General features: G+C 59.2%; 1 long non-coding RNA gene and 1 gene segment (V, D, J or C); one reads left to right on the forward strand and one right to left on the reverse strand.

Moving 5' to 3' along the window:
- LOC118712126 overlaps nt 1-16673 on the reverse strand; it is a 57176-nt gene extending 40503 nt beyond the window's left edge. The window contains exons 1-2 of the long non-coding RNA XR_004985972.2: nt 16550-16673; nt 9209-9211 (exon numbers count right to left, since the gene is read on the reverse strand). This is a non-coding gene — a long non-coding RNA (uncharacterized LOC118712126). The remainder of the gene's footprint in view (nt 1-9208; nt 9212-16549) is intronic.
- Nucleotides 1-20137, forward strand: part of LOC118712129 — a 199876-nt gene extending 179739 nt beyond the window's left edge. The window contains 6 exon segments of the C gene segment in view: nt 16552-16833; nt 17089-17139; nt 17231-17560; nt 17650-17970; nt 19546-19676; nt 20034-20137. Of these exon segments, the coding sequence occupies nt 16552-16833; nt 17089-17139; nt 17231-17560; nt 17650-17970; nt 19546-19676; nt 20034-20117 (1199 nt within the window).
- The last annotated feature ends 1572 nt before the right edge of the window (nt 20138-21709 follow it).

Genomic DNA, 21709 nt, shown 5'->3' on the forward strand with positions numbered 1-21709 from the left:
GTTCTGAAGGCTTTTCTGGGGACTCATTGCCAGAACAGCCAGGAGGGTGGAACCCGCCCCCTAGCCCTCACAGAAACACAGGCGCCTCCTGAAGCCTGGGGTCGTGGCATGCCCCATGTCTGTCACACCAGAAGACGGTGCTCCTGCTCTGAGCGGGCTGCATGTGCCAGCAGAGGTGTGCTGGACAGACACAGGGCATCCTGACCTGCGGTGGCCACACCAGATTGCTGGTCTGCATGCCCACACTCCGAGCTGCAGTTGTTGCCTGCTGTCTGGCGATGGGCCTTCAGTATCAGACAGAAGGAGACATATTTACCATGTGTCCTTTCCTTTTATCTTTTTTTTTTTTTTTTTCTCCTCACCTGAGGATTTTTCCATTGATTTTTAGAGAAAGGATAAGAGAAAGGGAGAGACAGAAACACTGATGTGACAGAGACACATTGATTGGTTCCTCCCACACACATCCAAACCTGCGCCAGGGATTGAGCCTGCAACCGAGGTACATGCCCTTGACTGGAATCAAACCCGGGACCCTTCAGTCTGTGGGCCGACGCTCTATCCACTGAGCCACACCAGCCAGGGCATGTCCCTTTACAAGCGCGCTGCTCCTGGCCTGCTGTCCATCTGTGGCCTGTTCACCTGGTGCCTGTCATGCCCTAAACCATAGAAGAGGTTGCCATACGGATGGTCCTTGAGCACCTGGCAGTCGGTCACAGCCACCAGGCCAGCAGGGTCCCTCCAGAACCAGAGCAAACTCTGGGCACCAACACAGGGACCATGTGGCCTGGGTGGGGCTCAGAGCTGTACCTCACAGCTGGGACCATGGAGTGACTCTCCTCCCCCAACCATTTCCCCCTCAGGGCCTCCAACCTCCTGAACCCAGGGGTCATGAGGGATCCGGTCACCATGCCCAGATCCCGGCCTGGGTCCCAGCCAGAAGGTGGGGTGTTGGATCCCTCTCTCCAAAGCCAGTGCCTGGGGCCGGACCAGGGGGAGCAGGGCAGGAATGAGCCAGGGCCTCCCATGTCCTCTCTCCACAGCCCCTCAGGCTGCCTCCACCCACACGGACACACATCCTCCAGAGGCTGCCCGTGGCCCGGGCACACCTGGGCTCCTCCCCACAGCTGCCACGGCCCCCAGCAGCGTCACTGTCCGGGTCCTGGCTACGCTGGGTGCTCACGCCTCTGCCAGGGCGGCCTTCTGGCTCCTGTGCGAGGTGGAGGGCTTCTCGCCCGCGGAGCTGCTCTTCTCCTGGCAGGAGGGCTTGGGTCAACTGGACACAGCTTGGTTTGCTACCGCGGAGCCCACGGCCGAGCCTGGAAGCACCATGTTCTGCACCTGGAGCATCCTGCGGGTCCCGGCCGCCCCCAGCCCCCCGCCCCCCACCTACACGTGCGCAGTCAGGCACCCGGCCTCTGGGAGGCTACTCAATGCCAGCTGGAGCCTGGACACTGCAGGTGAGCGCCCCCCCCCCCCAGGCACAGGGCTGGGGGGCAGCCCGGCCAGTGGCCCGTGGTCTTTGCCGACCCCGGGACAGCCCCACCAGGCTGACTGGGTATCTGGAGTTTGCACTCGCTGTCCCCACACTAGGTGATTTGGGTGACCTGACACCTGTCAATCTCACCCATTCCTGGTGGCCCCATTCTGGGTGCTAGTCCAGGAAGGCAGGTGGCACCGCCCCACCCCTCCCCGCCAGGTCCAGAGAGCCAGCCATTTCCTGTGAAGACACCCCCATCACTGGGCATGGCGCAGGGCCTCCTCCGGGGCGGACATCGGGGCGTCACTGCAGACGGCTCTCCCCACAAAGATGTCCGAGCCTCTCCAAGCCCCCAGGTTTCCTAGGACCCAGCCCAGCACCTTGGGAGCCCGGTGCACCCTGAAGGGAGGGCTGGACCCCACGCTGACTGTGGAGGGCACAGGGACCCTCAGGGGAGGCCACACCCTCCCCTCTGAGGCTTTCTGCCAGGTCGCCTGTTGGGCACAGCACCCAGACCCTGCCCTGGCTTCACCCCCCCAAGCCCCAGGGGGATGAGATGGGCACACTTGGCCAGGCCACCCAGTGCTCACCTGCCAACCTGTGCCCAGTGTCCACAGCACCACAGGCTGCGCAGGTCGCAGAGATGGCTCTGACCGCCGGGCTGGTCATGAGGGATCTGGGCCCCAGGCCCCAGGCCCTAGCCCGGCTCTGAGTCTCTGTGGTGATAGACGGCTGCCCTCTAAATCTCCATTTCGCCTAGGACCCTGAGTCTGGAATAAATCACTAATTACTCGAAGAATATGATGATGAGAAAACAACGTTGCACCTGCTTTCTATTATTAGATGACAGACTGCAAAGCCTTGGCACTCACTCGTACCCGGCCCACCTCCCACACCCCATACCACCAACAAGGGACCAGGCACCTGTGCTGCATGCTGGTTCCCAGGCCCACTTCCTGTCTGACCTGGGCAAGTCCCCCTCCCAATCCGGCAGGATGATGATGCCATACTCCAGCCTGCCGCGTGCCCTGGCTCACAGCCCTGCCACTCCTCCGGCCACCATCCAGGCCTGCACCTCTCCTGGGCCTGGCCTACTGCCCCTCTGTCCTCCTGGGCCAGGCTCTCTCCCAACACAGAGCATCTGTGCATGCTGTTCCTCTCACTTAGAATGCTGTTCCCTCCTCTCTTTGCCTCGTGGGCAATATCTTGTCTTCCACAGCTCGTCACAGCTACCACTTCCAAATACTGTATGTACTTTTAACTATTGTTATTGATTTCAGAGAGAAAGAGGGAGAGAGAGAGATAGAAACATCAATGATGAGAGATTGGGGATAGAGCCTGCAACCCAGGCATGTGCCCTGCCCTGGAAGTGAACCATGACCTCCAGGTTCATAGGTCGATGCTCAACCACTGAGCCATATGGCCAGGGCCATGGCCAGGCTTCTGGGCCATTCCCTGTGTGTCTGCATCTTCTTACAGCCGACACCTCCCTGGCTCTCTGGTCACACATTTGTGGACTTATGTGCCCAAGTTTCGTTCTGGTTCATTGGCCCCAATCGTTCTGTGACCTACCTGGTTCTGCTGTGCCGGGCACAAGCCTAGCCATGAGAAGGCCAGTTGCAGATGCCCACTGAGTAGGTGATAGGCAGGCACCGGATGGTATGAGCTGTCACTGGCATGCAGCTGCCTCTGTGCGCTCTGAGGCCGCAGGACTGACCTAACCTGGCACCGCTTCCTCCCCAGGTCTGGCCCAGCCCCTCGGGGGCGCCCTGAGCATGGACGAGGACTGTGATGGCTCTGCCGATGTGGACGCCGCCAGCCACTTGTGGCCCACCTTTGTGGCCCTCTTCCTCCTCACCCTGCTTTACAGCGGCTTCGTCACCTTTGTAAAGGTGAAGGGCAGGGACATCCAGGGGGCTCGCTGGAGCCGGCCAGGGACTGTGCGAAGCCGGGAAACCTGGGCAGGAGGGCCGTGGGCCGTGGGCACTAGCCCGGCCTGAGGGAGCCACCCAGGGCCCTCACAGGAACACTGCAAGCCTGGCTGCAGAGCCGGCCCTGACCCGAGCACCACCCCCCCTCCCCCCGGCCCCCCACCCGCTGGCTAACCCATAAACAGTTCTGGCTCCTTGCACTGCCTCCTGTTCTGTCCCAGTCATCATGATCCGCCTCCGGCCACAGAACCAGGGTGCTGAGAGGCTGCTCACAGCAGTACTGCCACGGAGGGCTCGAAGACCCGTCCACACAGTGGACTGGGCTGGGAAGAGTATTCCCCACTGAACACACACATGCAGGCTCACTCTGCAGGTGCACATACAGCTCACACAGAAGCAACATGCACCATGCACACATGCAACATGCTTCTGCACCTAGTTCGCACACATATGCACACATGTGCACTCACACACAGGCACATGTGTGCCAGCCTACAGCAACATACAGGCTTCACACACATATTCCCAGAATCTGTCAGTCAGGATATTGAGGTGGGTGGGCTCTTCCTGTTGCTGGGCAGTGTCATCAAAGAGAGAAGTTGGCACTCATCTCTGCATGGACAGCTGTGTGGGGACAGCCACGGGACAGCCAGGGGCCCAGGGGTGTGGGTGCCACAGAAGCTGGAAAAGGCAAATTTGGTTCTCCCTGGAGCCTGTGGGAGGGGAGAGGACTGGGCAGAACCACATAGTGAACACTGCCCAGTGAGGCTTGGAGAGGACCTGCTGGGGGCCATTTACCCAGCAGCTGAGGAAAGGAGCACACTGCTGCTCCACCCTGTCCCATCCGGCCGACGCCCCACCTCCTCTCCGCACCTGGCCGTGCTGTCTCCCTGCCAGAGGCCCAGGGTCACACCCACAGGGTCTCCCTGCCCACCCCCGGAGCCCTGTTTCAAGATCTCAGATGAGACCCCAGGTCTCCACAGCCTGAAAAGCCCTCACATTTTAAAAGAAATCAGAATGGGGTCCTTGTAGGGCCTGGCCTGCCCTGGGCTCCTGTCTCTCCCTCTCTCTCTGTCCCCTCATAGGCTGTTCCAGGCCATGAGGCTCCCCCTCATCCCCTACAGCTCGGTGTGAGGTCCCACCACCCAACGAAAGGCCTAGCCCCCAGACCTCCCCCTGAGCCTCCTTCCAGAACCTTCTTTGGCTCACTTATTCCTGTCAGTTATTCTTGGTTTCACCTAGAAAGTTGCCTCAGAGAGCACAAAGCTCGCTGTTGCTCATGACCCAGCAGGCAGGTGGGACCTTCAGGCAGGTAGGACCCTCAGGCAGGTAAGACCCTCCAGGCAGGTAAGGACCCTCCAGGCAGATGGGACCCTCCAGGAAGATAGGACCCTCCAGGCAGATGGGACCCTCCAGGCAGATGGGACCCTCCAGGCAGGTACGACCCTCTAGGCAGATGGGGCCCTCCAGGCAGATGGGGCCCTCCAGGCAGGTACGACCCTCAGGCAGGTAGGACCAGCAGGCAGATGGGACCCTCCAGGCAGGTGGGACTAGCAGGCAGGTGGGACCCTCCTGGCAGGTGGGACCCTCAGGCAGGTGGGACCACCAGGCAGGTGGGACCCTCCAGGTAGGTAGGACCCAGCAGGCAGGTAGGACCCTCAGGCAGGTGTGACCCTCAGGCAGGTGGGACCCTCCAGGCAGGTAAGACCACCAGGCAGGTGGAAAGCTCTCAGCAAACAGGCAGGAGTGGCAGCATCAGGATGCCTTTGGCTTGGCCATGGTCTGGTGCACCATCCCTGCTCGCTCACCTCAGCTGTCACAGAGGCAGTCACTGTCCTGCTTTCAGGGGATTCCCTCTGAGCTGCTTGCCTGCTCTGCCATCTGAGCAGATGAGCAGATGAACACCTGCCCATGGGCCCATGGCCCTCCATCCGCCACTGTGTGCAGCCAACCTCCTGCTTCACACCACACCTGCTGCCCCTCCAGGCTGCTCCTCCACTCTCAGGGTGGTCTTTTGCAACCTAAACTGTCCTGGCTGCCAAGGCCCAAACCGGCTGGTGGGTTCCCACACGCAAGTATGAAGTCAGAGCTCGCCCAGCCAGCCTGCTGCCCACCTCCCCATGGCTTACTCACCAGCTCTTTGTCCAGGGCAACACAATTTGTGTGTCCCCAGTCCTGCCTCCGTGCCTACACTAAGCTCCGTGGGAGCAGGAACAGGGCACCCCAGCACCCACACCCCTGAGAGGAGGAATGAATGAACAAATGATGAAGATTGGGAGGGCGCCGGGCTGGGGGCTGAGGGTCTCAGAGCCTCAAAGGCCACATTGCTGGGCTTTATCCCGGAGCCCCGCCCTCCAGCCCCACCCCACCCTCAGGAACCCCCATGGAGTCACAGCTGTCTCCTGGCTGTTCCCAAGAGAGCAGGTCTTGACTTTTCATTCTGCCCTTGGATTTTCACCTGGAGCCCTATCCACAGGCCCTTGGGCAGCCAGGAGGAAATCTGGGCACCACACCCCATGGCCCATGCTTCCCCTGAGTGTGCGGGTGCCTGGCTGGGCCAGAAGTCAGTTCTTAAGGTTCGTTCTGTCTGGGAAACACATTTATAAAACAGCTCCTACCCAGCCGGCGTAGGCTCCTATCCAGGAGCTCATGGTTCGATTCCCGGCCAGGGCACATGCCCGGATTGTAGACTCCATTTCCAATGTGGGGTGTGCAGGAGGCAGCACATTTATGACTCTGTCATCATTGATATATCTACCTCTCTCTCCCTCTGCTTCCCTCTCTGAAATCAATAAAAATATGTTTACAAATTAAAACAGTCCCTGACACAGGGCGTGAAACCTATTGTCATCAATGCACACCTGAACTCATAGCTTCTGGCTCTGGGAAGCTGCCCAGGGGTTTCCGAGAGCTGGGGCTGCACCCAGCACGACGTCCCTTTTCATCCCCAGTGAACCCCTGCTAGCCCCGCCGCTGTGGAAATTGGCCTGCTGGAGGCACGTGGTGGTCTCATGGGCTCCCGTGCCCTGAGCTTCCTGTCACGCCGGCCTCCCCCAGCAGTCCCTCCCCTCTCAGCGTAGAATCATCTGTCCCAGCAGTTGTGCCAACAGGATACATGCCCTCCACACCTCAACCAGGCCTGACAAGCCGCTCTTCCCCTGGGCCCGGCTCCTGCCTTCCAGCCCTGAGGACTGCCGCTTCGCCCAGCTTTCCTAGCACGGTGACTTCCTGGCATGACCACTCTCCTCTAGACCTCCCGGGAAGAGGGTCCTGAGAGGTGTAGTGAGCGCTAGCTAAGGTGAGAACAAACTCACCACAGCACCACATGGCTCCTTTGGCTCCTTGAGCTCCTGCTAGCAAGTGAAGAACACACGGCCTTACCCCCTGCCAACCCCCTTCCAGAGGACACAAAGCCAGCACCCCCTTTCCCTGTCCCTGGGAGCCACCCATTCTGTCCTTGTTGGAAAATGGCCAGAGCTGGACAGCAGCTTAACCCTGAGCCATGGTAATTCACAGGAATGCATCCTATGCTAAATGGTAGCAGAACGGGGGGGGGGGGCAGGAGAGAAAATAATTTATATATATATATATATATATATATATATATATATATATATATATATATATATATATATATTTCATATCAAAATGAGGCACCGTGCTGGCCTGTGTGCTCAGTGGTTAGAGCGCTGGCCCACACAACAAAGGGTCACACATTCCCTTCTCGTGGGCCTGGGTTGCAGGTTCATGCCCATCCTTGGCTCCGGTGGGGGCACGTGCACGAAGCAACGGATCGATGTGTCTCTCTCACATCAGTGTTTCTCTCCCACTCCCTACCTCCTTTCCACTTTCTCTAAAACTCAATGAAAAATATCCTCGGGTAAGAATTAATAACAACAAAAACCCCGGTTGGAGTGACTCAGGGGTTGAGCATTGCCTATGAACCAGGAGGTCACGGTTTGATTCCTGGTCAGGGCACATACTCGAGTTGCGGCCTCGCTCCCCTGTGTGGGGCGCGCAGGAGGCAGCCCATCAATAATTCTCTCTCATTGTTGATGTTTCTGTCTTTCTCCCCCTGTTCCTTCTTCTCTGAAATCAATAAAAATATAATTGAACAAAGAATGAGGGGCCATCTGAGAATTCCACCCACCACCCTGCATTCACCCAGTGTTCTCTGTGGGGCGCTCATGGGTTCTGCACGCATGACTCCTGGACTAGGTGCATGAGGTCATGATGCAAAGGTCCAAATGCTTTTTATCTCTGTAAATTCCTGCTGTAGAGCCAGTGCTGTCCCAGGCGGCTGCCTTTGCACAGGAGACAATGGCTCTGTAGTGTCTGTCCCCTCAGCCTCCAGACCTCTGTCCACAGTGCTGCTTGGCCTGCCACTTGGGCGAGCCGCTGTCCATGGTGTTGTCCATCCCACCACCTGGGCGAGTCGCTGTCCATGGTGCTGTCCGGCCCACCACCTGTGTGAGCAGCTTCTGCAGTGCTGTTCTTGTTTTTCTGAATGGCTTACTGTTTGGGGGAGGGTAAGGGAGAGAGATTAAGTTTACAAACGAGCTAATCAGACAGTACAGAGTTTCCATTCTACAGTGCCCCTCAAACACCACACCTTTATCTATTTTTTTTAAATATATTTGCATTGATTTCAGAGAGGAAGGGAGAGGAAGAAAGAAAAGTGCCTCCTGTGCATCCCACATTGGGGAGTGAGGCCGAAACCCATGCATGTCTCTTGACTGGGAATCAAACCATGATCTCCTGCTTCATAGGTCAACACTCAACTACTGAGCCATGCCGGCTGGCACATCTTTACCTATTGTAAGTATCTTGCATCAGCATTTAGGACTATCCTATCTAATAAAGAGGGGGAAAGGGGAGAAACCAAGATGGAGGCATAGGTAAACACCTAATTGCAGCCTCACACAACAATTTTAAAAAAATACAACTAAAATACAAAATGGACATTACCCAGAACTTCAGGAAAGTCAACTGACTGGAAATTCTACAACTAGAAGGAAAGAGAAAACCAGAAGGAAAATCAGAGGAGCTGTAAAAGCCTAAGGTATGGAGACATGTTGCATGTGGAGGGGAGGGGCAGCTGAGTGCCTGACTGGCATTCCCTAGTGGGAAGGAGATAAAAGCTCCGGACTGTGCTGAACCCCAGTTCCAACAGCATTGAACTCCAGTTCTATGCGAGACCCTTGGGACCCAGACACATAAGGAGGGAATCTAAGCTGTAAGTTGGAAACTCAGGGGAGCAGTGAAAAGGCAGTCCCAGAGGAGTGCACATTATGCGCAGAGAACGGACTGTTGACTGTGCTGCTGGATTGCCCTAGCAGGAAAGAAACAAAAGTACCAGACTGCTCTTAACCCCACTTTCAACTGCACTGAACCCCAGTTCCAGACTCATTGGGGGAGAGCCTAGACTGTTTGGTAGCGGGCGGAACTTGAGGGCACCTTTCTCTCAGAGGTGCTTGCAGTGAGTACCGAAGAACACTGAGGAACACTGAGACTCAGGAACCTCATAGGGCGGGGCTGATAGGAAGCCAAGGCTGTAGGCTCCACCCTGAAATTCTGCCCCATCCAAGCTGAGCACAGAGGCTTTTGCAATTTTCTAAGTGTAGTTGAATAAGACTGTCTCCTGGCATTGACACAGCTGATCCTCACAACCAATTGGCCTGGTGGTCAGTTCCTCCCAGTGATACCAACAATAATCAAGATTTAACTACAACAAGGCTGTACACACAGTCCACAAAAGGGGGCACCAAGAGTGTCCACCTCAGGTAACTGTGAGACTGACCCACTGAACCATATAGGACACCCTAGCACACAAAACCACCCTACCAACTCAGGAAAGCTGAAAAAATACTGAGACAAGGAACAGATCACAAATGAAAGAAATGGAGGACAAAAAGAGACTGGATATAGAGTTCAAAACCACGGTTATAAGGTTTTTCAAGAATTTCCTAGAAAAGGCCTATAAAATAAATGAGACCTATGAGGATATAAAAAAGGGATCAACTAGAAATAATAAGGGATCAACTAGAAATAAAGAATACATTGTCTGAAATAAAAAAAAAAATATATATTATACAGAGTCCTAAAAACAGAATGGAAGATCGCAAGAATCAAGTCAAAGATTTGGAACATAAAGAGCCAGAAGACACTCCTCCATAGAAGCAAGACAACAAGAGAATCCAGAAAGTTGAAGATAATGTAAGAAACCTCTGGGACAACTTCAAGCTAACCAACATCAGAATTATGCGGGTCCCAGAAGAAGAGAGAGAGCAAGATACTGAAAACATACTGGAAGAAATGGTGATAGAAAACTTCCCCCACCTGGTGAAAGAATTAGACTTACAAGTCCAGGAAGCTCACAGAACCCCAAACAAAAGGAATCCAAAGAGGACCACACCAAGACACATCATAATTAAAATTCCAAGAGTAAAAGACAAAGAGAGAATATTAAAAGCAGCAAAAGAAAAGCAGGTAGTTACTTATAAAGGAGCACCCATAAGATTGTCAGCTGATTTCTCAACAGAAACCATGCAGGCCAGACAGGAATGGCAAGAAATATTCAAAGTGATGAATAGGAAGAACCTACAGCCAAAAATACTCTACCCAGCAAAGCTATCACTCAGAATCAAAGGCCAGATAAATAGCTTCATTAATAAAAAAAAAAGTTAAAGGAGTTCATCACAGCCAAACCAGAATTATATGAATTGCTGAAGGGGGTTCTTTAGGAAAAGGAAGAAAATAAAGATAAAAATTATGAACAACAAATACATAACTATCAACAAGTGTATCTAAAAACCAATCGAATTAAAAAATCTGGTGAACAATATTAACTGGTGAATATAATAGAATCAGAAGTATGGAAGGGGAGTGAACTGACTATTCTCGGGGAAAAGGGGAGTGGGGGTGCAGGAAGAGACTGAACATAAATTGTGAACCTATGGATGAGAACAATGGGGGGTGGGGAAATGGCTGAGGGTGGGCTGGGAACCCAGTGGAGGGGAGCAATGGAGGGGGGGGGGATGAGGAACATTTGTAATAATATGAACAATAAAGATTTATTAATAAAATAAAATAAAAATAATAAAGAGGGGATATGCTAATTGACCCTCACACTGTCACAAATATGTCAGTGCCCACAGCAAATAAGGAGAGAATATATTAATTGACTGCAATGCCCTCAAAGATTGTGGCACTCAGTCCCTTCAGCCCCACTGGAGTGGCTGCCTTCAGAGTCCCCCAGTCCTCTCAGCCCCCCAGTCACCCAGAGCTGGCCTGAGACAAAAGCAAGCCTTGAATGGTGGCTGCCCAGCCTCCCAGGGAGGCCCAAAGCTCAGGTAACCAGGGTGAGCAGAGGCTTGCACTACTGGCAGTGGCAGCAGCAGAGGCGTGATAGGGTGTCACCTTCCCCAATCGCTGGGTTGCCTCCTTCCCTGAGGTCTCCTGAACTGTGAGAGGGGGCAGGCTGGGCTGAGAAACCCCCCTCCATTGCATGAATTTTCATGCACTAGGCCTCTGGTTTGTTATACATAAAGAACCAATCAATGATTAGGCCACAATGGAACCAGAGAGGGAAGAAAGGAGGGCAGAGGCAGGGCCCGGAGGACAGCTGGCTCCTGGGAGCTGCCGGGTAGGAGGATGGGGAGCCTGGGCTGAGCTGCAGACTGTGACTGGAAGCCTGTGCCCACACCCACGCTGGCTGGACAGGGTGAGGTGTCAATGAGGCTGGGGAAGCCAGGGGCCTCGGGGAGAGCTTGGCCCCATGGGGAGGGGGGAGAGGCAGAGCTCACGACAGGAGGTTCTCACTCTGTCCCCTGGGCCCTGGATGCCTGCCTCACCCCAACCCACACACCCATGTGAGGGCCCCTGTGCCGCGTCTGGACTCCCCCAGGCCCCTTGAGAGAAACCAGCCAGGGAAAAGGGAACTTCAGGAAGCTGCCACCAGTTTCAATCCCGTTCTTAGTCTTCACAGGGTGAGGGGGGGGAGAGGGGAGAGGCAGGGGTAATTCACATCTCAGCGGCCCAGCTACCAACTCCTAGGATGTGGGGCTGTGGGCAGAGCCACAGCCACCAGGAGCCACATGCTCCGGGGTCAAGAGCAGTCAGGCCAGGGGCACTGCCTCCACAGCTCCCACCCATGGTGAGTGGGGTCCCTACAGAGCAGGGCCGAAGGAGGACAGTGGACCTAGCCCAGGAGATGAGGGGAGACCAGGCCCTTGGGGACCCACAGACAGGAGCAGCTAGGCCAGAGCCTGAGAGAAAGGTAGCGAGCAGGAGGGCAGGAGCCCAGGGCTGCCTGGGCCAGAGGGTAGGGCTGGGGCAGCCACAGCAGGAGCTGGGGGCATAGGGGGGTGGCTGCCATGGTACGGCAGAGGAAGAGGACCTGCAGGTGGCCTGAGGGCCTGTCCAGGCCAATGGGCTGAGTCAGAGGCTGAGACCATGGGGCCCAGGGCTGAGGGCAGCCAGTGGTGGAGCCAAGCGGGGAGGTGGACATGGGCTCTTGTGCCCAGAGGGCAGGCTCAGTGGGCAGCTCCTTGGGTGGGCAGGTGGCAGGGTTCAGAGCCTAGTGCCAGCAGCTGCCAGGCACAGGTCAGCTGACCAGCAATCGGAAAGAGTAAAGGTCCAGAATGTCTGCAAGTGAGGAGTGAAGAGGGGCCTGCTCTGGGGGAGGATAGGGTGGACAGAGGCTGTAGGAGAGAGGACGGGTGGCTGGAGGCTCCAGGAGCAAAGCCCAGTTCAGCCGGGAAGGAATGAGGCCAGGAGTGGGCTACTGGGCTAAGGCTCTGGGCTTGGCAGGAGGCCCTGCGGCAGCTGTGGGCAGACACAGCACAGGTGGAACATTGACCTGTAGGAAGGGATCTTAGGAAAGAATGGGCAGGGGCTACAGCAGGTCGGGAACTTTATGGACAGCAACTGTAGGTGAGCAGGGGCCTGTGGGAGGGCAGGGAGATGCCCAGGAGCTGGGTGGGAGCTGGCAGAGCTATGCAGGTGAGCGGGTGGGAGCTGGTGAGAGGGCAAGAGCTGGCCAGGAGCTGGGTGAGAGCTGGGTGGGGCAGAGCTATGCAGGTGAGCACGGGGCAGGTGAGAGGGCAGGAGCTGGGTGGGAGCTGGCAGAGCTATGGAGGTGAGCAGGGGCTGGTGGGAGGGCAGGAGCTGGCCTGGAGCTGGCAGAGCTATGAGGATGAGCAGGGGTCGGTGGCAGGGCAGGAGGTGGGTGAGAGCTAGGTGGGAGCTGGGTTGGAGCTGGGTGGGAGCTGGAAGAGCTATGCAGGTGAGCAGGGGCCACTGGGAGGACAGGGAGCTGGGCGGGAGCTGGCAGAGCTATGCACTGAGCAGGGGCAAGTGAGAGGACAGGAGCTGGGTGAGAGCTGGGTGGAAGCTGGCAGAGCTATGCAGGTGAGCAAGGGCAGGTGGGAGGGCAGGAGCTGGTTGGGAGCTGAGTGGGAGCTGGCAGAGTTATGCAGGTGAGCAGGGGCAGGTGGGAGGGCAGGAGCTGGGTGGGAGCTGGCAGAGCTATGCATGTGAGCAGGGGCCTGTGGGAGGGCAGGGAGCTGGGTGGGCGCTGGCAGAGCTATGCAGGTGAGCAGGGGCAGGTGGGAGGGAAGGAGCTGGGTGGGAGCTGGGTGGGAGCTGGCAGAGCTATGCAGGTGAGCAGGGGCAGGTGGGAGGGCAGGAGCTGGGTGGGAGGTGGCAGAGCTATGCATGTGAGCAGGGGCCTGTGGGAGGGCAGGGAGCTGGGTGGGAGCTGGCAGAGCTATGCAGGTGAGCAGGTGGGAGCTGGTGGGTGGGCAGGAGCTGGGTGGGAGCTGGGTGGGAGCTGGCAGAGCTATGGAGGTGAGCAGGAGCAGGTGGGAGGGCAGGATCTGGGTGCGAGCTGGCAGAGCTATGGAGGTGAGCAGGGGCAGGTGGGAGGGCAGGGAGCTGGGTGGGAGCTGGGTGGGAGCTGGCAGAGCTATGCAGGTGAGCAGGGGCAGGTGGGAGGGCAGGAGCTGAGTGGGAGCTGGCAGAGCTATCCAGGTGAGCAGGGGCCTGTGGGAGGGCAGGAAGCTGGCTGGGAGCTGGGTGAGAGCTGGCAGAACTATGCAGTGAGCAGAGGGCAGGTGAGAGGGCAGGAGCTGGGTGAGAACTGGGTGGAAGCTGGGAGAGCTATGCAGGTGAGCAGGGGCAGGTGGGAGGGCAGGTGCTGGGTAGGAGCTGGCAGAGCTATGCATGTGAGCAGGGGCCAGTGGGAGGGCAGGAGCTGGGTGGGAGCTGGCAGAGCTATGCATGTGAGCAGGGGCCAGTGGGAGGGCAGGAGCTGGGTGGGAGCTGGCAGAGCTATGGAGGTAAGCAGGGGCAGGTGGGAGGGCAGGAGCTGGGTCAGAACTGGGTAGAAGCTGGCAGAGCTATCCAGGTGAGCAGGGGCCTGTGGGAGGGCAGGAACTGGGTGGGAACTGGCAGAGCTATCCAGGTGAGCAGGGGCAGGTGGGAGGGCAGGTGCTGGGTAGGAGCTGGCAGAACTATGCATGTGAGCAGAGGTCAGGTGAGAGGGCAGGAGCTGGGTGAGAGCTGGGTGGAAGCTGGCAGAGCTATGTTTGTGAGCAGGTGCTGGTAGGAGGGCTGGAGCTGGGTGGGAGCTGGGTGGGAGCTGTCAGAGCTATGGAGGTAAGCAGGGGCAGGTGGGAGTGCAGGGAACTATGTGGGAGCTGGCAGAGCTATGCAGGTGAGCATGGGCAGGTGGGAGTGCAGGTGCTGGGTGGTAGCTGGCAGAGCTATGCATGTGAGCAGGGGCCTGTGGGAGGGCAGGAGCTGGGTGGGAGCTGGGTGGGAGCTGGCAGAGCTCTGCAGGTGAGCAAGGGCAAGTGGGAGGGTAGGAGCTGGGTCAGAACTGGGTAGAAGCTGGCAGAGCTATCCAGGTGAGCAGGGCCTGTGGGAGGGCAGGAGCTGGGTGGGAGCTGGCCGAGCTATGCATGTGAGCAGGGGCCAGTGGGAGGGCAAGAGCTGGGTGGAAGCTGGCAGAGCTATGGAGGTAAGCAGGGGCAGGTGGGAGGGCAGGAGCTGGGTGGGAGCTGGCAGAGCTATGCTGGTGAGCAAGGGCAGGTGGGAGGGCAGGAGCTGGGTCAGAACTATGTAGAAGCTGGCAGAGCTATGGAAGTGAGCAGGGGTAGGTGGGAGGGCAGGAGCTGGGTGGGAGCTGGCAGAGCTATGCAGGTGAGCAGGGGCCTGTGGGAGGGCAGGAGCTGGGTGGGAGCTGGCAGAGCTATGCAGGTGAGCAGGGGCCTGTGGGAGGGCAGGAGCTGGGTGGGAGCTGGCAGAGCTATGCAGGTGAGCAGGGGCAGGTGGGAGGGCAGGTGCTGGGTAGGAGCTGGCAGAGCTATGCATGTGAGCAGAGTGCAGGTGAGAGGGCAGGAGTTGGGTGAGAGCTGGGTGGAAGCTGGCAGAGCTATGCTTGTGAGCAGGTGCTGGTAGGAGTGCTGGAGCTGGGTGGGAGCTGGGTGGGAGCTGGCAGAGCTATGGAGGTAAGCAGGGGCAGGTGGGAGGGCAGGGAACTGGGTGGGTGCTGGCAGAGCTATGCAGGTGAGCAGGGGCAGGTGGGAGGGCAGGTGCTGGGTGGTAGCTGGCAGAGCTATGCAGGTGAACAAGGGCAAGTGGGAGGGCAGGAGCTGGGTCAGAACTGGGTCGAAGCTGGCAGAGCTATCCAGGTGAGCAGGGGCCTGTGGGAGGGCAGGAGCTGGGTGGGAGCTGGCAGAGCTATGCAGGTGAGCAGGGGGTCGGTGGGAGGGCAGGGGCCCGTGGGAGCTGGTTGGGAGCTGGCAGAACTATGCAGGTGAGCAGGGTCTGGGTGGGAGCTGGGTGGGAGCTTCCACAGCTATGCAGTGAGCAGGGGCTGCTGGGAGGGCAGGAGCTGCCCAGGATCCATGAGACAAAAGCACTGCGGTAAGCAGGTAGGTAGTGCGGGATCATAGGGCATTTGGCAGAGGGGGGTTGTTGGCCAGGGGTTCAGTGGAAAGGGGAAGGAAGTGGGGCAGAGGCAGGTCAGGGGAGGACACAGCAACCCTGGCCTGAGCCCAAGGGCCTGCCCAGGGCAGGGGGTGAGTCCCAGGGCAGGGGCCTGATGCCCAGGTCAGGGCTGGGACAGAGCAGGCAGAAATGAGATTCAGATGGGCAAAGGCAGAGACCGGAGGACAGAGGCCTGAGCTCCTCTGAAGGCCCAGGAAGAGGCTTGGTGGGGATTGGGGTTCAGGGAAGGCTTGTGGGGAGCAGTTGGAGGGGGTAACCCTGCAGGGCACTGAGCGTGGCAGCTGCTGGGCTGGGAGCCCTGAGTAGCAGGCAGTTTGTCCAGCGGAGCTGGGACATAGCTCAGGGCTAAGGCAGGGCCTGAGCTAAAGGATCCCAGGGCGAGGTGGGAGTTGAGCATGGTGGTGGCAGATGGGGAGGAGAGACAGTGGGGCAGGGCCTGAGGCTGAGCTGATGGGGCCACACAGGGGTTGGGGACACTGACACCATGCAGAAGGCTGCCAAGGCCAGCGCCAGGCTCCAAGCCATGCTGAGTGGGGTCTGAGGAAGGACCCGGCAGGAGGGCTCTGGACAGGCAGGAGCTGGGGCAGCGAGGGGGCAGTGCCAGGGGGAGAGGTGAGCATGCAAGACTGCTGGGTACAGAGGCGCAGTCTGGGCTGGGGGGCTGCAGGGAGGAGGGGGGACACCCCCACAGAGGGTCTCCAGGCTGGGGTGGGGACCAGGCAAGCCTCAGCTGCAGTGCTGACCCAGAAGGGTAGGGGCTGTGGGCCAAGGAAGGGACTCCTCTCCAGGGCAGGGCCAGGCAGGGCAACAGGTCAGTGGGCTCAGGGACCATGGGAGCCAGGCAGAGCAAGAGCCACCAGTTAGGGTTCTGAGGCTTAGCGAGGACCAGGGGCTGGGGCGGGGGCTCTAGCCCAGGCAGCACTGGCTGAGCTGCTGAGCCTGGCGCCTGTGGCTGAGAGACAGGAAGCCCTGGGTGGCAGAGCTGAGCTGGGCAGCTGGGCTGCGGGCTTCTGGGAGCTCGTGGGCCACGGGCACGGGGCTCAGCGCCGTCCCAGGCCTGGGATTCAGGGGCCCTGCCCAGGCTTCGGTAGGGTGAGACCTGGCAGTCATGTGGCCCCTCTCTTACAGCCTCCACCACGACCCCGTCGGTCTTCCCGCTGTCCAAATGTGGCACCACGTCTGGCTCCACGGTGTCTCTGGGCTGCCTGGTCTCTGGCTACTTCCCAGAGCCCGTGACTGTGTCCTGGAACTCGGGTGCCCTGACCAGCGGGGTGCACACCTTCCCATCCGTCCTCCGCGCGGGTCTCTACTCCCTGAGCAGCATGGTGACCGTGCCCACCAGCTCGTCCGGCCAGACCTTCACCTGTAACGTGGCCCACCCGGCCAGCAATACCAAGGTGATCACGACAGGTGAGCACCCAGCCCTGAAGACAAACCACAGAGCAGGGATGGCTGCCCCAGCCCAGGGCAGTGGGGGGAGGACGGGCTCCACAAACTTGGGGCCGGGTCCTCTGGGTATCACCACCAGGCCTGGGACGGGCACAGGCTCTGGAGCCACAGGGGCAGTGTTGTCTTAGACCTGCCAAACTCTGGCCCTGACCTAAGCCCACCCCCAGGGCCGTGCCCTCCGGGGCCCCGGTAACCTTCAGCCTGCTCTCTCTGCAGTGCCCGCAATTAGAGAAGTCTGCACCACCGCAGCCCCCTGCACGTGCCCACGTGAGTACACCACCCCAGGAGGAGGCCATGGGGAGCGCCTGCCCAGGGAAGGCCTGCCCAGGGCTGACCCCTGGCCACTGTCTCCCCCCAGCTTGTGAGACCCTGGGAGGGCCCTCGGTCTTCATCTTCCCCCCGAAACCCAAGGACACCCTCATGATCTCCCGGACGCCAGAGGTCACGTGCCTGGTGGTGGACGTGGCCCCGGAAGACCTGGACGTCGAATTCACCTGGTTCATGGATGACAAAGAGATAAAGAAGGAGAAGATGACAGCGCAGCAGCAGCAGTTCAACAGCACCTACCGCGTGGTCAACTCCCTGGCCATCGCGCACCAGGACTGGCTGAAGGCCAAGAAGTTCAAGTGCAAGGTCAACAACAATGCCATCCCGGCCCCCATCGAGAGGACCATCTCCAAGGCCACAGGTGAGGAGCAGACAGGGGGGACCGGGGCCGGGGCTAGGGGGCCAGTCCTCCACCAGGGAGTGACCATCTGTGCTGACCCCATCCCACAGGGCAGGTCCGAGGGCCGCAGGTGTACGTCCTGAGCCCTCACGCAGATGAGATGGCCAAGGACAAGGTCAGCGTGACCTGCCTGGTCAAGGACTTCTTCCCGCCGGACATCAGTGTGGAGTGGCAGAGCAATGGGGAGCCAGAGCCAGAGACCAAGTACTCCTCAACCCGGCCCCAGAAGGACCAGGAGGGCGCCTTCTTCCTGTACAGCAAGCTCTCCGTGGACAAGGCGCGGTGGCAGCAAGGCGAGCCCTTCACATGCGAGGTTATGCATGAGGCCCTGCACAACCACTACACCCAGAAGACCATCTCCCGGAGCTTGGGTAACTGAGTGGCGCCTGGCGCCCCGCCACACCCCCGGGCACCAGCCTTCAATAAAGCACCCAGCACGGCCCTGGGACCCTGCGAGCGAGCCAGCAACACTGTTGTGTTCTTTCGGGGGCAGAGGGCAGGTTGGCACCGCTGGGGTGGGACCCAGAGCTGGTGGGCCTGCAGGCACCATGGTGGGATGGCCTCCCCACAGAGCCACTTCTCACCCACACCCCCCACCTCCAGCCAGCGAGAACTTGGTCGGGAGATGTGGACGGGACAGGAGATACCCCTGGGGGACGGAGGGACAGGGTGCCCGCTTCTGAGCAAGCCCCGCTGTGAGCAGGGCCTGGCTTCAGGGTGCCCTGTGCACTGGCCCCCAGGGCTCCCAGACATGGCTCTGTGCCAGCACAGGAGCACACTGGGCCATGGGGTGGGACAGGCCCTGCGTGTCCTCGAGACCAAGCCCCCACACTCCCTCTGTGGGCCACATCCAGCCTGGGCCAGGCTGTCTGCTCATGAGGACACTCACTGGGTTGCCCCAAAGAGGCAAAGAAGGGCAGCCTTGGGTCCCAGGTAGGGGCTGTCCAGAGGCCAAAGGGACACTGAGCCAGGGCCGTGGAAAGCAAGGCACTCGAACAGACCAGCACCAGCACACATGGTTACCTTCACACACACACACGAATAGACATGCACATGCACACAGAGACACAAACACACAGTCATGAATGCACATGAATGTGTGTGGGTGCATACAGGCACACATGTGTACACATGTATGCACACAGAGACAGGCCTTGCACTGCGGACCTCCCACGAGGCACCCTGCACTGGCCCAGACCAGAGAACACAGTGGGTCCTGGGAACCGCACCATGGAAACCAGCCTGCCCCCCCCCAATGCCCCAGGGTCACTCAGCAGCTCATCCCACACTGACACCACTCCCCCTTCCGTGGCCTCTACACCCTTCCCCACTCACAGAAGTCCTTCCCACCTACAGAAGTCCTCCCCACACACCCTGTCACACACACAGAAGTCCTCCCCACACACCCTGCCACACACACAGAAGTCCTCCCCACATACCCACCCCCACACAGAGAAGTCCTCCCCACACACCCTCCTCCTCCACAGAAGTCCTCCCCACACACCCTCCCCCCACACAGAAATCCTCCCCACACACTCTCCCCCGCACACAGAAATTCTCCCCATACCCTCACCCACACACAGACGTCCTCCCCACACACTCATCGGCCTCAGGCCACCCACCTGTCCACTCCCAGCGCAGACCTGGCGCTGGCCCATCCCCAGGCCGGGCCCTCTTGCCTTCGGACCCCAGGGGGAGCAAGCAGAGCGGCTGGTGGACGTGAGAGCAGGCTGGACGGCGGGTCAGCCCACCTTGTTCCCCATGGCCCCATGTGCATGGCAGAGAGGAGGGGGCAGCCCAGCCAGGCTGAGACCGGGGTCTGAGGCAGAGGGTTGGGAGCCGGGACCCTGGGCCCCACCTGGCTAGTCCCTGTTCACTGGGAGCCCCTGTGCCAGCCTCAGACCACCAGCCCCCAAGACCCTGCACTGACCCCCCTCCCTGCGCAGAGCTGCTCCTGGACGAGAGCTGTGCCGAGGCCCAGGATGGGGAGCTGGACGGGCTGTGGACCACCATCTCCATCTTCATCACCCTCTTTCTGCTCAGCGTGTGCTACAGTGCCACCGTCACACTCTTTAAGGTGGGCTCCCACAGCCCCACATGCTCCATCCATGCCCACGTGCCTCACGCGCCTCACACACCCCACGTGCCTACGCACACCCCACGCCCTGCATGCCAACGCTATCGCCACGCACGCACCCCATGCCGTGTCCACAAGCCCCACACACCCCATGTGCCCCACATTCCATGCTGTGCCCATGCTATTGCCACACACCCCACGCCATGTCCATGCGCCTCACACACCCTACGCACCCCACACACCCCTCACAGTGCCCTCACTGTCCCTCAATGTTCTCACTTGTCCCTCACCGCCCCAGGCCGTTCCCCGAAGGCCCAGCTGGCTGACTGGCCCTCTCCCCCTGCCCTCCGCCCCCAGGTGAAGTGGATCTTCTCCTCGGTAGCCGACTTGAAGAAGACCATTGCCCCGGACTACCGGAACATGATCGAACAAGGGGCTTAGCGGCCCTCCCAGCAGAGCCGGCTGCCGGTTCACCTGCTCCACCTGCTGCAACACCTGCTCCTCTGCCCTCTGACCTCGCTGCCCTCTGACCTCTCCACCCTTTGACTCCAGGCCTCCCTGGATATGCACTCATGGCCACCACAGGCTGTGTTCCGCCCGGGACCTGCCCCTTTGGAGAACCAAGTGGACAGCAGGTCCTCCTCCACCTGAGCTGACGGACGCCCACTCACCCTCCACACGACCACTGATGCCACCCTGGGTCGTGTGGGCAGGAGCAGGAGGCAGTGCTCCCGGGAGGTGCCAAATCCCCCCAGGGAAGCTCCACCTGGGCCCTGATGGTTGCTCAGCTGCCTCCACCAGAGCACACTCTCTGAGCAGGGCTGCTGCGGGCCCCGGGGGCAGGATGGTACCAGGCAGGTGGGTGGGTACTGGCCTGCAAGCCTCTTGGTGTGGAGCCTGGTGACCAGGTCCCAGCAAGTGGGACCCTGCCTCTGTGGACAGAGGCAGGAGGTGCATGTGGAGGTGTACCTTGCCTGGAGGGCCCAGGTGGGAGCCCAGGCCTGACTCCCACCCCCTCGCCCTCCCAGGGAGTCCCTGCTCTGGGGAGGGGGGCTGAGAACCAAGAGCACTGAACAGAATGCCACCTGCCTTGGGGACCGGCAGGCAGACAGATGTCCCGAGCCCCAGGGAAGGAGGGGGACATGGGCCCCATGACACGGGATGCGCAGAGAGATGATTCCCAGGAAAAGCACCTTGTAGCTTGGGCCGCTTTTTGTTTTCTCTTTAATTTCCTGGATCCCATCCATTGCCTCCACTGGTGTGTGTGGTGTGTGTGTTTAACGACAATAAAGGTTCCTTAAACATCCATGCCTCTCAGGATCTCCTTGTGCTGCTGCCTTGTGAGACCACAGCCAGCGGAGGTGTACAGGGAGGGGGGGGGGTGGGGAGGGCACCCTCTCCCAGCACCACGACGTGCCCCCTTCCACCTCCTCCCCCGATTCAGCCGGCATCCAGCCCAGAGGGTGAGGAAGGCAGCCTAGAGACCAGGGGGTGATGGGAGCCACATGGGCGTCGGGGAGTGGGGCAGGACTGGCTGTGGCAGTGGCCAGAAACAAGACGCTGTGTGGGGGTCAGTCAGCACCCACAGGAAGTGGAGCAGCACCCAGAGTGCTGGAGCCCGAGTTCCAGGGCAGGTGCTGCGGCCCGAGGCCTCTCTCCTGGGCATGTGGACGGCCATCTTCCATGTGTTCTCTGTGTGTTTATGTTCCATCTCCTCTTCTTTCTTCTTCTTTTTAAGCTTTTTTTTTATTATTATTGATTTTGGAGAGGGAGAAGGAGAGAGATATAGAAACATCGACAACAAAAGAAAATCATTGGCTGTATCTTGCACGCACACACAAGCACACACACAGGACCTCACACACATGCACACATAGAGAGAATCTCACACACACACATGAACACATGCACACTAAGGTACACACACACATGGGTCCTCATGTACATGCACACACACACACACATGAACACATACACACATTGGTCCACACACACATGTGTCCTCGAACAATAGACAAACACATAAGTCCTCG

This window comes from Pipistrellus kuhlii, unplaced genomic scaffold (genome assembly GCF_014108245.1).
Source record: "Pipistrellus kuhlii isolate mPipKuh1 unplaced genomic scaffold, mPipKuh1.p scaffold_m20_p_83, whole genome shotgun sequence".
NCBI classification, from domain to species: Eukaryota; Metazoa; Chordata; class Mammalia; order Chiroptera; family Vespertilionidae; genus Pipistrellus; species Pipistrellus kuhlii.